This window comes from Malaya genurostris, chromosome 3 (assembly GCF_030247185.1).
Source record: "Malaya genurostris strain Urasoe2022 chromosome 3, Malgen_1.1, whole genome shotgun sequence".
Taxonomy (NCBI): Eukaryota; Metazoa; Arthropoda; class Insecta; order Diptera; family Culicidae; genus Malaya; species Malaya genurostris.
In genome coordinates, this window is record NC_080572.1 from 81338712 (window position 1) to 81354556 (window position 15845).

General features: G+C 36.6%; 1 protein-coding gene across 5 annotated transcripts in view; it reads right to left on the reverse strand.

Moving 5' to 3' along the window:
- Positions 1 to 3927: 3927 nt before the first annotated feature.
- The window catches only part of LOC131434936 (uncharacterized), a 76170-nt gene continuing 64252 nt past the window's right edge, over positions 3928 to 15845 (reverse strand). For all 5 annotated transcript variants that reach the window (XM_058602236.1, XM_058602233.1, XM_058602234.1 and 2 more), the window contains exons 4-7: positions 5774 to 5899; positions 5360 to 5495; positions 4727 to 5303; positions 3928 to 4663 (exon numbers count right to left, since the gene is read on the reverse strand). In XM_058602236.1, coding sequence (XP_058458219.1) covers positions 4362 to 4663; positions 4727 to 5303; positions 5360 to 5495; positions 5774 to 5899 — 1141 coding nt within the window. In that variant the 3' untranslated portion in view covers positions 3928 to 4361. The remainder of the gene's footprint in view (positions 4664 to 4726; positions 5304 to 5359; positions 5496 to 5773; positions 5900 to 15845) is intronic.

Below are 15845 nucleotides of genomic sequence, written 5' to 3' on the forward strand. Positions count from 1 at the left end.
CGTTCAAAATAATCCGACACGGAAGTGTTGTCCGACGACCGATATTCGGAAACGGAAAATGATGGTGGTTTCACCTGCGCCGCTGCGGCTCTGGCTTGATCCACTTGCCCCACTGCCACAGCCTCAATAGAGGATTTTAGAGCGTTGGCTAGCATTTGTGTAAGAGATGCCATTAGCTCTTCGTTAGCCATCTTGATTTCGCGAGATCGAAACGGACGCGTTACTTTCGACCGAGAATTTATGCCTTTTATCCCACTTCTGACACCAAATGTTGTGTCTTTCGGGTTTAAAGTAGACAATCGCGTTTACATTTACGACTTTTATTTATTAAAAGAGACATCGAGCGTTATAAAAAACTGTTAAAAATGTTTCAAAAAAAGTGTAACCGTACTTCTGAAACTTTTATTTTATACTGCAAGAAAGTGTTGCCAGAAATCATGCGAAATTAAACGACTCCATAAAAAGCATATACAACAGATTGTGTTGGTAATTTTCACCCGAAATTAAGTGGCAGCAGGCTAGAAGCAAGTAACTATGGTAACAAAACATTTGTTACGTTCGATATTGTTTCGCGTTGGAGGATGAGAAGTAGGTACAATCTGTATCCGGCATGAAATCCGCATGGACGTATACAAATCAGTTCATTTCAGATAATTCTGTATAAATGGCAACTCTGTAGCTAAAAAATATTAAATATTAATCTCATACAAATTTTTAGGATCGGTCTTTGATTTGAAATAAACGTGAACAATGTTTTGATGAATGGATTATTTTTATCCCCTACAAAATCAGCCAATCAGGTCCAAAATTGGAACAAAAGCAGCCCCCCCCAGTTTCAGGTCTTGTCTTAAGTCTAGATGACAGACTGATTGTTTTTGATAGGGTAACGTGGCGCCATCATGACATATGCGAGTACTGTCCCAACTAAAGGAATATTCGAAATGACCGTTCAAATAAATAAAGAATCCAAATTGAGTATCTTGTTATCCCACGAATTGGCAATTTGGTTTCATCGGATCCTTTTGTGGATGGCCAAAACAGTCGAAGAAGAATCTGTCGGATGATGCTAGGGGTCTTTTAGCTGGAGAAGACCGTTGTCAGCTATCCTAAAATAAATATGAATAACTAAAAAATTAGTTTTAATATTACTTTTCTCTCCCAGAAGATGACATAACTTCATTCGATTTGATGATTGCTTTTTTAATAGTCACGGTCAAAGCAGTTACTTAACTTTTCAATGTATAGACTTAGATGTGCAAAAAAAGTATATGTTGTGCCAAGTACTATGGTAATGAATATATAGTGAAATCTTATCTGATATACAATAAACCTTATCATAGCAAATGTCAAGGAGAAGGATATTTGAAAAGAACATATCTCGCCTGCAGACGATCGCAGACGAGTAATTCAACCACGGTATGAAAGCTCTTTTGAAGTAGTTTTATATGTAAGTAGTCCCATCTACACCTTTGTGCGCCTTTTGATGATAGACAAGTTGGAATTATGTTAAAAAAGACACGAAAAATGGCTCTATTTCATTAAACTGAAATGATAGCGGCATAGTATGTTTGAGAAAGTTTTGCAGTTTTTAATGATGAAAAACTTCGTCAAACATGAAAAACTCATATAAATTGAAAATATATATGTTTTCTTACAAAAACTGGTTTTAGGACACCCTTTTCAGAAAATAGATCATATCATGAATTACACTCAAGTTACGAAAATAATATCTTCTGCAAATTTGTTTGAAATGACTTTCTGCACAACTTTGTCGAAGTTACTTAGCCCATAGGTTGGCCCTGAGCTAAAATAATATACCTATCTCACTTTTAGGGGGATTGATTACATAATTTTTTTTTTCAAAAGATGGCACCTATAATTCTGAGCAACTTTGCTGAAATTACTTTACCTCGAAAACATTGTTTTTAATGAGTTATCAATTAAGAGCGTGAAATTGGGCTTTTGAACCACTGTGCAATGCTTGGAGAGAACTGCTTTTGCGTTTTGAACAATAGTTGTTTTTCGAACAATTCGCTGTTTTTGTTTGTAAATTACCACTAGATAGCTGTTTAAGGGGTTTTCAGTACCTTCCGACATGAGAAAAGCAGCTAATCTCTTTTGATTAATCTTGGCAATGTGGAATCGATTTTGTGAGCGATTCTTAAGGGGGGTAGGGTCTGAACGATGAAAAAAATCATCATTTTTGCGAATTTTTTCCATAATTATCGTTCAACAAAATAAGATCAAATGTTTTGTATGATAAAAAGCATCATTCGAACAACATTTTGTAATATTTTCGTGGAAAAATATTGAGAAATAAGTCGGTGAGAGGTATTTTTGAGAACGCTTCTTAATAATCATGATTTACGATGTCCATTGTATCTCAGCGCAAACTAATTAGAAGTGAACAAATGAACGCAGCCTAATTAGAGTACATGTTTTCTAGACCCCAACGTTTCTGTTTTTTTTTAATTTTTGGTGGTTGTTCAAAGTGAAAATTACGATTTTCACGAAAAAATCCACCATTTTGTAGCTGTTAAACCTCTCCAAAGTAACAAACAACGGAAAGGAAAACGTTGGGGTCTGGTTTTTTATATGTAGAAAGTGTGTACAAAATTAAAAAAAATATGGTGGAGTAGTTTTTGAATGACGATGGACACGACTGCTTTCGAGGAAAACGCGTTTAAAGGTTTTTGTCTATAAAATCAATGGAAACAATTAATTACTTCAGGGAGCCCGTAGGGTCTAACATTTTCAAAAAATCATAGTTTTTATTTTATAATTTATTATAACGAAACATTTCAAGAATGTTTTGTCAATCGAAGTAGAAATCTTGGGCCTATGCGCCGAGCTCTTGCTTCTTCCTATAATGAGATAGTCATAGATAAAGATCAATAACTTCCAGAGTTTCGTTCCAATAGGCTTGAAAATTTTACAGAAAATTTTTCAAATGTTTTACTATAAGAAAATATAAAGATAAATGATTTTTCAAAAGTGTTAGACCCTACCCGCCCCTTAAGGGTGGAAAAATCGTTTATTCTTTCTTTGTTTTTTCTTATAGAAAAACATTTCTAGAATAGTTTGTCAAATTTCCAAGCCTATCGGAACAAAACTCTGGAAGTTATGGGTCTTTATCTTTGCTTATATCATACTGCAAAGAGGCGAGAGCTCGGCGCACCCTCAAGGTTTTGAAGTTTCCGTGTCCATCTTCTGTAAGGAACTACTTCACCAATTTGTTTCATATTTTGCACACTTTTTCTACATTTAAAATATCTAACCCCAACGTTTTCCTTTTCCTTTTTTTTACTTTGGTTGAGGTTTTATAGCTACAAAACGACGGATTTTTTTGTGAAAATCGTAGTTTTCACTTTAAACAACCATAAAAAATAATAAAAAAATCACTCCTTCACAGGCTTATTTCTTAACATTTTTCCACGAAAAAGATACAAAATGTTGTTCGAATGGTGCTCTGTAATATGCAAAACATTTGAATTATGCAATACATTCGAATTTATTTTGTTGAACGATAGCTAAAAAAAATTACAAAAAATAGTTTTTTTTTTCATCTGTTAGACTCTATAACCCCCTCCCACCCCTCAAAATCAAATGAAAAAGAAAAATTCTTTATTGTATCTTGATATTGATAGAACTTTCTTCGTATTGATGTTTCGTTCCCAAGAATATTTGATTCCCGTTAGAAACTTTGAAAAACTGTCTCTAGTAGGTTAGTTAGTAAATATTTTGTTTTTAAATTTACAATTCACTTCAAATCAACAATATTCAATTCTCTGTTCTGGATCAAAATTAGAAGAGCTTTTGAAATGGTTGCGAACCCGCTTGCAAAGTGCCAGTACATTTTCGCAATGCCGGTTGCCTACTGTTGGGGCGCATTTCTTTTGGTTCTTAGATTAGGGTATTTTTGCTGTGTTTTTGATAAATATGGCGTATTTATTATTGTTACAAAATAAGCTCGCTATTTATTTTTAACTAAAAATGCGTTACGAGCTATGTAAACAGTGTCATGTTTGGTAGAAAACAAATCATTTTTAACAAGAAATGCTCTTAGCAATCGTAACGTATGAGATAATATTAGCTATTTTGTTTAATAACACTCCCATTGAATTTAATCATTTGGTAGTTAAACGATTCAATGTTTTCCTCCCTCAAAGCCGCATAAATAAATGTTATCCTCGTACTCGTAAGTAGATTTATTAATGAAATATCGTTCACATCCATACATTCACATACAAAATCGCTTTAGTATCGAAGCCGTAGAACAACTTTCTGATCGTGGAAGACTTATTGTAAGAATTCTACCCGGGAAGAACTAAACAGTATTTCGTATTCGTACACTATTAGGCCTATCCATATCTTCGTTTGGGATGTATTCCACTACCTACTTTGTGACAGAAAGGCTTCATCGTCGAGTTCCAGCGCCCTTCGTGGCAACCGAACACGGATGCCGCTCGAAGATGGGCTGGGATATCGTAATGGTCATTGCACCGGATTCGACACATTGTCCCATTGGGGACGTACAGGTCATTCGAGGTTTCGGTACTAGGTTTCAATTCGCACGCAAATCGTCCATTGTTCGGTGGAATCAGATAGGTGCAGTCCGATCTAGAGGCAGTGTCACTGTCGTATGCGTAATCATCCGATACATCTGCGGTAATAATAATTAAAGTTAGTTGGTACAAGTTGCAATACGATTTAAAGATGAACCTACCATTGTAGACGCAATACGGTTCGTCACCTTCCCAGGTTTGATCCTCGGTGCACTCCACATACGCGTTCTGTTTGCTCAAAAAGCCATCGTTTCGACAGTGGAAGGTACATTTGGATCCCCATATGTGCCCTAAGTCGCAAGCCATTTTCAGGTCCTTATTTTTCGGATGATACCGTCCGCATTGTTTGACAATGACCTTGTAGCGCAGCTCGCACGTCAGTATCGACTTCCCAGTGCGTTTGTTGATAACCTTGGCCAGAAAGGAAAACGGTCCAGCACCGTTCGAGTGTGGCAGGATGAAGTTGAACTTGGTTCCGAACAGCGTTTCCAGTTCGTACAGGTCACGCGAGATCGGTTGATTGCGACATGTTGTCAGCATCGGTGGTTCGATCAGCACACCGTCCAGGCCTTTGCGTGCTATCGCCGTTTTCTCAGCGGGACACTTGATGCATAGTCCGTTGACAACGGTTGATTTAACGCTAGAGTCGTGCGACCGGCGATTAGCTGACCAACTGTCCGTGTGGCGTTGACGTTGGTTACGGTTCCTGTTGTGCAACGGGGGTTTCTGGCGGTACACCTGCATGCAAACGGTTGTGGTTATGGTGTTCAACGATAAAACAGGTTCATACTTGCCGTAGTGTCCAGCTTGGCCGTGTACGCCAAAGTTCTGTTCTGGTCCGGCTCGAGGAACGCGCGTCCCCCCTTCGGTAGCGATATTGACCCACTCTGAATGTGTTCGTACATGTACTGGGTTTTACTTGATCCGTACCTACAAGTGAAAACATATTCGTTCATTCTTTAATGGAACTTTAGCAAGGTGACAACAAGCTTTGCACGTTGATTAATAGCTGCTGTTTGACAGCCAATGAGTGTCGATCCGTGGAATAAATCGATTAGAAGATAAGATCTATTCCTTCTCCTAATTAGTTGTTCACTCGACAGTTCGCGTTACTGAGAGCTGATCGCATAGATTCGTTGTTCGTTGACGACACCTTTGAATGAGCGTGCGCGCGTTACAACTAACCAGAGTCCTAGAGTTTAGCTTACCGATCGACTGCTTTGGTGCCGCCTATCGGGACGAGATCGTTGCCGGTGCGACCGGTGGCGCCAGCGTTGTTGTAGTGGCGGCTACTACGACTTGCCCGACCATGATTTATACCGTGCTGGAGGTTCCTGTGTAGAAGAAACGGACAAGACATGAAACCGGAATTATTACTACTGTGATTAATAGTGTGTTCCTAGAGGTATATCTCCTATGCAGATGCTAATTGTCGAGGTAATGATAGATCGGTGTGTATAATTGTTTTGTCGTTTGTGGGCCACCTTAATTTAATTGATCAATTTTTTATTCCTGAGCTTTCAGCCAAACATACATACTATCTAATGCATGTCAGTAGTGAGAATTGCAACATAAATCCAACCTAACAAGTGTAGGACAGTGTATTTTCATCATGAGTACTAGTAACGAAATAAGATTTATTTGAAATGGTTAACTAATATCCCACTAATTTTCTAACAGAAAACTGTTCGAAGCATACAAATGATAATTGTAATTATCATGGCATACTAGTTCAGCCCATAAGGAATTTTACTACTTAGTGATTTTTCAAACACATTTTTCAAAATTTCTTAAACACATTATAAGACACGTACGTTTAAAATCTGTACTGAAATCATTTGAATCCATGTATTTAATTCCAATTCGTTTGCTACTCAAACAGTTCTAATGTAAGTAAAAGTGATTAATTCACCTAGCAGTGAGATGATACCTTTTTTATCAATCCGCATGTGTTTTTTGCATGGATATTCTTCGGTATTTTAGTTCTCATGACACTATTTTAATTATCGTCGTTTAAACGGTGACAATCGATTGAACATTTCATGAGATGTCGAAGTAAGTTCCACTTTAGAGTTTTTCGTCATTATTTAGGGTACTTCCAAAGCCGGTATTCAGGAACTAGTATAACCCAAATAGATTCGTATGGCCATAAATTAATCCGCCAAACAATTTACATCTTCTATATCTGTATGAATTTTAAAAACCCATCTTTCTGTCATTCCAGAATTGGATAAAATTAACAATAAGTCCTTTAATTTGAATTTTTGTTGAAGACTGTGCACGGTTTGGCCTTAATTTATGTGAAATGAACATTTTTATACTCATCACCTTGAATCTCCTAAACCGGAAGTCGAATCTGACTAAAAAGTAAGAAGTTTTATAGGATTTTAAGACCTCTCATTTGAATCATAGATGGTTTTTACATTTCATTTGAATCTTGGATCGATTCAGCCATCTACGAGAAAAATGAGTTGCATTATTTTAATTTCGTTTCACATATCATCCTGTAGTTCCGGAACCAGACGTCGGATCCAAACGTAATTCAGGAACCTTGTTTGGGAGTATACTACTTTTCATATGAATCTGAGTTTGTAGGAAACGGCTCAGCCATCTCCGAGAAAATTGAGTGAAATTATTTGTCACACACGCATTCGCTGATCTCGACGAACTGAGTCGAATGGTATATGGGAGTAATGTTCTTCCAGCATTTATTACTGTAAGTAGTTTAAATCAAAATAATTATATATATACAATAACAGTTTTCAATATGTGTTAGAAATTTAACTGACATTTTTAAAAAGTAATTACCAAGAAACAATTGGTTTTTAGAAGCACTGCGATTGTCTCAGGAAACACCTAAGACATCTCGTGCGTTCGAATTTACATATGATGATAAGCCATGCATGCAAAATTGTACGCAATGGTGATTAGGGAAGACGTGGCGATTAGTGCGCCCCTAAGGTTTTTGTAGTATTACAAATAAAATATTACTTTTTCAAGATCGCAAACACGTCTACAGAAACTTGAAATCTTGCTTTATAATATCCTCAAATGAACGATTATAATTAGGATGTTGCTTACGAGCACGAAAGCCAAAAAATGATCGTGTTTTGTTCCTAATAGTGCGCAAGGGTAAGGTAATAGTGCACAGTAGCACACAATTATGCGCACAATTATTCTTCCGTAATACTCGAATACTAGAATTTTCCGTAATACTCGGATAATCATCGAGTATAATAACTATGTTTTTGTCGAAAATTTTTTACTAAACCCAGAAAAACGTGATTCTATTAGAGATAAATATGAAGCTTATTTTTTAAAGACAGATTTCATATTTAAATATGCTGTATTGAAAAGAAATTAACAGGGAAAGTGAAATATCTACGAATGAAGTTAACAGGGCCAAATATCAATGTTTATTGCAAGTAAATAGTGGTGAACATTAACAGTAGCTCACAAAGAGATGCGCACTAATATGCATCGCGCGCTATTACCCACCTCTCCCCTAATAAAGCATGTTCAATGTATTTTTTTGTATCAGTTTGTTAGGATAGATGGCTTTTACTTGTATATCTATTAATTTGTTTTCTCTCTGAAACTGTATCTCTATTTATTGTCCCTCCAAATTATATCTAAAGCACGTCTTTCTCAAAACCGAACTGAATTGAAAGACACGTTATCAAAGGCACCTTCAATATCTAGGAAAACTCCCAAGCAAGATTGCTTTTGTGAGAAAGCTTTTTCAATGTTGTACACAACATCATGTAACAGGGTTGTAGTGGACTTTCCACGCTGGTAAGCATGTTGCATTCCATGTAGCGGTTGCACGCCCAGACTAACATTCCTGATATAGTGATCGACTATGCGTTCCACTGTTTTAAGAAGAAATGAGCTAAGACTTGTTCTTGAACCAAAGCTATAGAAGCTTTACCTTCTTGAAGAAGTCTGGATAGATTCATAGTTGCTGTACGTTTATGCTGAAGATTGATTTGTGCCACTCTAACCATTATAAATTAGAGTAACGAACATTCCACCTCCAGCACCAACCGTACAACAACTACAAGAAACCAAATATATTGGCTTATAATCGCCTATAGCGAACCATGTAAGGATTTTTTGAAATGTTATTATCATTTAAATCCCACGAGTTGCGAAGAAAGAAGTCGTCCACTGTGCCAGAGCTTCGCTTAACACAGTAAGGGAACACCCCAAGATATTCCGTTCACGACTGCATTGTTTAACCTCCTGCAGCCATTCAGCCATCGGCACGGAAATACACCTTGGCTTAGGAGTTCCTATTTTTGTGGCCTTTTACGACATGGAACAGGAAACCAGTGGATCAATTCTTGGTAAAAAAATAATTCCGCCGGATGCCACACGGCTTACCTGTTTGGTGGACTTATACCACCGGTACAGGTGGACCGTAGCGTTATTCTTAGCCAGTTGGGAAACCGCTACCGACACTACACGGCTATCTAGGCTGCTCAGAGAGGGACGTTTACATTGATGGTCAACTTCCATGGATGGCCGAGCAGCCGACAAATTATATCTAAAGCACGTCTTTCTCAAAACCGAACCGTTTTGAGATACTATCATAATTTGATAATCTCATTATTAAATTGGAGGACACTTGAGAGACATAGAAAATAAAAGAAATTGAGATTATTCAAAAACTACCCAATTTTGAGTGATTTTCATTCAATTGCGATCCTTAGAGTAACATCTTCTTAGTTGAAATAACTAAATTCCAAGAGGCCCATTTAAACATACACTAAGAGGTAAGCTATATTTAATAATTGAGTTTCATTGACATAACAAAAAGTTATAGATGTAATGCGATTTACGTAAGTTTAGTTTATTGAAATCAACCCATACACAACCTGACATAAATGAGCCTGTGTTCCACTGAATTCAGAACGGCGCTAGTGTACCTAAACAATACGGGTGCAATGAATTACGAAACAAAAAGTCTACAAGAGAAACCAGTACTTCATTACGTTATTTATGGTTACTGTGTATGGCTCCAGCAATATATTCAAAAGGAGCGTAATTTTCATATTGTGACTCACGCAAGAACTCATGAATGAAATGCAAATAATGCGTTTTTTTTCTAAAAGCGCTGCATAGCAACAAACTCATCCATAACACCCATCATAAATCTACAAACATGCGTATTTTATAATTTTTCTATCTTTTAATTCACTCTGCCCAACGCTTTCTCTTTGTTCTGAAAAGATAACTAGTAATAGTAATTGATAGAGTTAGAAATGAAGTGTTTTTAGAAATGTGGTGTGTGACTAAAGAGTATTTAGTTGTATCAATGAACACGCAAAGAATTAGTAGCAAAGACATCATATTAACAAGATATCCAGCTCTCACATTTCCCGAACAAATAACATCCTTTTTTGCGAGCATTTCGCCCTCAGGTGAGTCCGCATCGAATCTCATACATAGAAGTAGGGGAGAGAAATGTCGAATTCGTACGCGCCAAAATAGCAGGGCTGCGCACCCATACAATTGACATGACATGTTGAATGAGACGCCTTGAGTTGCTGAACTGAAGATTGAGATCGCTTCAAGCTGACAGGGTCTGCTAGTAGCCATGTGTAGGAGTATTTGTTATCATTGGATGAACTTCTAACGATTCGGATAAAGATAAGGGAACCATAGATTGAATATTGGTTTGCAAATTAGTAGTATTGTTATTCAAGATTCAGTAGAATAAATTACTTCACGTTAATTGTTCATTGAAATGTGATGAACTACTTTTAAACCTTCTTTTGATAAAAAGAGAAAAATTATACTTATACTAAACCATAGTGACTTATCATCATAATTATTTTATTAATGTCAAGAAATACTAGCAAAATTTATTTTATTTATTTAAATATAAAAAATTAAACCGCAGATTGTCGAAAAACAGATACGTTATTTCCAAATGTTATTTCATTTACGACGCCATTGTGGAATGTGTTAGTGTAAAAGTCAGGCGACTTACGCTATTTCACTATACACCAGAGATGCCAGATATTTTCATAGAAAATCTGTATTGATTCGTATAAAATATCTGTATTTATCTGTATTCGCTAATAAAATGAAATTTCTACAATACAATTATGTTAAAAGGTGTTATTCCAATAGATTATGGTTATAGAGTGGTAGATTAAATTTCAATCTTATATTATATTCATCGACGAAATTTTATAGTTTTTTCCTATCAACAATAATTGAATTATGGTGCCATATACTTGTCTAATTTGAAAATGTTTTCTCATAAGTTGAGATGGATTTCCAAAACCCAATATGCAACGTCAAGTCAGGTAATACAACTGTCAGTCTGGCAATAATGTTTAATGATGCCAAGACTTGTCTAACTTTTAAGTTCAGTTTAGTTACAAATTTTAATATAAATGGATTTCAGTGTTCTTCATTAAATATCTGCACAAAAAATATATATTTTGAAAAGTGATTTGTACATTGATTCCTAAACGTCTATCTCGTCATTGCAATCAAATACTAATAGATAGTTTATTTTTTTCCTTAATACTTTTGGTGAAATCTGTATAAATCTGTATTAAATTTAAGAAATCTGTAAGAAATCTTTACTCTGTATTAAATCTGTATGCGCATGTAAAAATCTGTATAATACAGATAAATCTGTATAAATGGCATCTTTGCTATACACTCCAGCTAAAGGCACGACGTAAAATACACTGGTGGCGTAATAAGACAGTTTTGGTTGTGTTGGTAATTTTCTCACGAAATTAAGTATGGCGCGCCGGGATTCAAGCATGTAAACATAAACAAACGACCAGTTCAGATCGGGATTTCACTTCTAAGTTACTCCAGTTGTCGCGCAGCCTGGCGAATCTTTGGCACTAATTGAAAATCTGGACATTTTTTCTTCAAGGGCTTGCAAGGTAACGTCGAAATATAGAAAATTTTACACACATCCGATTCTGTTCATTTCGTTGGAGGAAGGATTTGGCAGATCGCACTGTGGTATCTATTACAGTTATCATGGATAATGGAGTGATTGTGCTGTGATGCAGATGATGAAAACGATTGAAACATCCCGGAACAAAACACCGCATTTCACTGTCAATATTTTCGCAAACAGAACCAACTCTGAATATTTTCATAAAAGCAACTCCCGGAACGTCATTTGTTTATGTTTTTTCTTCTTCACGTCTCTCTGTTATTCCAAAATAAAATGACAACCGCACTAACACATAGAAAAACGTGATCACCAGGGTATTTTACATCGTGAGCTAGAGGAATGAATGATGCTGACTAAGGTGGACCTTATTGTTGAAAATCAGCACGAAAACGTGAAATAACGTGGATAAAAATAAAACGAATTGACCATTCTCGGTTGATTTTCCAGAAGGCCGTAACAGCAAGTGACAGTTTCTCTTTGTTCATTCTCTCTTTCGATTATTGTGATGTGATCTAAATAGATTTTCTTGGATTTCACAGTTCTGTTTGGAAGTCGAACGTTTCGAGCATCATTCTATGCAAAGAGTTAGGTGATAAACGTGTAAACCGCTTGGTAATTAAAAGAAGAGAAAGTAAACTAAGAGAAACTGTCACTTGCTGTTACGGCCTTCTGGAAAATCAACCGAGAATTCAGTCTGCATCATTCCACTCAATTCTGACAGATTTTCGAATCAACTGGTTGTAGGCGAAAGTTATTCGGAATCGGTTGTTGCACTGGAGTTGGAATTTATTCGGAATTCATTATGGTTTCCTCATGGAATTCCGAATGTAAATTTCTCGCCGATTCGGAATTGATTCGGTATTCATTCGGATCTGATAATGTGGGGTGGAACAGGTTCCAAGATAAGCATATTTTGATCAGAGTAGAGGACGTAAACATTTCAAAAGGGCCTAAAAACAATTGACAGATTCTCTTTGTTTACTTTCTCTTTCGACTATATCTGCGTTATTATGCAATTGTTCGTTACATATCTGATACTGTAACAAAGCTGGAAATATTTACTTTCATTCTGCATGAATATTTTGTAGGTTAACGTGAAAATTAAGGAGTTATTAACAGAACAGAAAGTAAACAAAGAGAACCTCTCATTCGTGTATGTGACATTATGAAATGTTCACATCAAACTGTCAATGAGGAGAGTAAGAAAAGCTATCCATTCACTTTCATTGAATCTCTCAACGGGTGAGCACGTTGTATTGTGCTCGACGTAGCCAGAGAGATTTTCGCATGAAGTCTATTGAAAAGTAAGTCCATTGGACTATAAATGAAAATTAACTGGCAATATAACCTAAGTCGCTGTACCATCAATCGACGTCATCTTAAGTGCGGTGACGCCAACCAGACGGAAGAAGAAGATGAAGAAGAAAGCTCTCCATTCGGAAGAAACATATTCTTAGTAAGAGTCGGAAGAAACATATTCTTAGTGAGAATTCAATTAATATTACACACGCCACTATACGAAGTATAACAGATGTAAAAATACAGATACGTGTTTCGGATGTTAATTACATTCTTCTTCAGAGATACTGTTACTAAGTCTGTTGCCAGATTTTTAAACAGTATCACTGAAGAAGAATGTAATTAACATGCGAAATGCGTATCTGTTTTATTACGTCTTCTGTACGTAATTATGCAGATTACTCGACTTCCAATCAACGAATTGTGATAAACTCGAGTATATTCGTTTCGGTTCTCGAGAAAGTTCACGCAGAATTTGTTCTGTATTTTCAAGTTCTCTAAAGTTTCGCGTGTACTTTTAAGCAGCAAGGAATGGTCTAATTGTAAAACTTCGGGTTGCTTGGGATATCTACTGAATAGTAAGTTATATTTACTTAACGTTTGAGTCGTACTGACTCAATTTCAAATTGGACCCAAATTACTTAATTTCAGCTTATTGATCGACACTGTTGAGTGGTTGCTGTTTATGTTTTGAGTGGTTTTGCTCTTTATGTTTGGAAAGAGCGAACGAAAGAAAAGGGGGGGTATGCTTTCCGTGCATACGCGCTACCATTTCGCCACCCTGAACCTTGTAATAGACACAACTCTAAAACACGGTTAGGCATGATAGAACGTGCATCGAACATGGTCTACATCCTGGCCATCACTCGCATACTTCCAAACATCTTCTCTGTTCATCAAACACTAGTCTTTTCGCTTTATACCTATTTTCAGCACAAGCACTGAGTATGAGAGTGTATTTATAATCGCTTGTCACCTTCTCTACTGGTGTCAGTCACTGGCTGGGCATCGTCAGCTACAGACCCTGTGAAGGTTGTATTGATAGTCTGCCCTTTCCTACCAGAAGCAGAATGTTACGGGAAATCAAACTGCAAAAATAACTCGTACTTTAAGTAAATTTAAGAACATTTTTGATTTCAGATAATTCTACGCCGAGTTAACGTTTTCATCGCGCAACTTGATTCTCAAAAGAGGTTATGGGGAATGCTCTGTTACCGCTATATTTTTCAATATTAATATACGGAAATTTAACTAGATATTCTTTAAATGATGCTTTATAATGTAAAAAGAATAAATTTGCTTAAGCTGTTTCTCCGTAAAAATTTACAAAAAAAGTGTTTTTTGATTCAAACTATCCCTTACTTCCTCCTCAACTAGAGCAACAGCTGAATGAAAATGGAGTAAGCCTTCGTGAAAAACTGACAGCATGTTTGATTGGCAAATTTAAAAAGATTAGCTAGACTCAGGAAACCAACTAATATTTTTTACCAAAAAGCTGATTTTGGCATTATTTCTACAGGAATTTTTGTAACGATTTCCTCTCAATTCACGTGTGTTGACTTTTTGAGAATTAAGGTTGTTATTTCTAAGACAATACAACACAATTTTCACAGACAGCCATTAATTCATCATCATTAAAATCAGAGCTCAGTTAGCACCTGGTTACCGTGCTGTAAACGTTGAAGGAATAATTACACGTCTTCATTTGCTTACCCCGATCGATCCGGCAAATCTTTCAATAAGTATTAACGATTCAATTTTGCTCACTAAACCTACATAAATAATAGCACCGGGCGATGTGGAATTATACAGCAATTTGAACTTCGTTTAGTGGGCTGCAAAGTTTGCAATTAAATGTTCATTTTCTTGGGTCGGAAGTGTTCCTGGATTCGAAAAAGCAGCACAGGAAGGAAAATATCTATCCCACATCAATGTGTTTATAAATCGATCATTATTGCGCGAGGCGTGCGAACGGAAGACGATCGAATCGAATGTCTGCTTGTTTACATTTGTAATCCGGGCCTGTTGTGACTGGGGTGGAGACGGTTGCCTTCCGTGTGGGTTCGACACATAAATGTCCTTTCTCAATGAGCTACATATTGACACACCGACTGGGCTTCGAGACCAAACAAAGTACCGCTCGGTGTGTGACCTGGTCGGGTTCGTAGGAGGACACCGTAAACGACTACGGTGTTTGTTTGATGAGGTGCATGCGTGCAGTTGGAAAGTCCATTGCTGGAATTGGGGTCAGTGTATCATTGATGGGACATACTTGATTTTTGCTTGTTATAATGAAAGTGGAGTCTGTTGAATGGAAATTTTATTCTATGCTAACTTCACTATCGCAACACTACCCCTAAATAAAGTAATTTTCTCTTTAGCTTCAGTCGAGCTCATAAAGACTCGTTGCAAATGACTCGGGCGAGTTGTCGGACGGTGTAAATAAATATTGATTATTATGCAAATTAATTGCTCTACAGATATCTAGACTGAGGTGGTGAATTAGTGCATATTGAAAAGTGGTATTTCAACGTTGTTCATCGCTTTTCGGCTCTTTGAAGTGAAGATAGGTACCAATTGTCGTTTTGAACGAGATTGGGTGACATGCTGTTGGAAACAAAGTAGGATTTTATTGAAACGATTCGCAATAGAAATGAACATGAGAGTCGCACCCATATTTAGGGCAGCGAACGACTTAGAAAGCTATTTGGGATATCCAAGTAATAGTGCGAGATTTAGAAAAGTGTTGAATGTGCTTCAAACAAACGTTTGATTTAATTACTTTGATTGTTCATATAATGTGTAAGCGGTTCAGTTGTTAAGAGTAAAAGGTGCTAGATTGCAAAGCCAATAGTCGTATGATCGAGAGCCGAGTTAGATGGATTCTTAGTTGTTCAGTAGGGTAGTAGTGCACTAACCATGCAATTTTCCTGTTCAATGATGAATCGGCTCTGTTGGAACACAATCTAAAATTCCAAATCTATTCACTTAGAGCCCTGACTTGACTTTATTTTGTATATATTTCACATTTTGAAAATTCT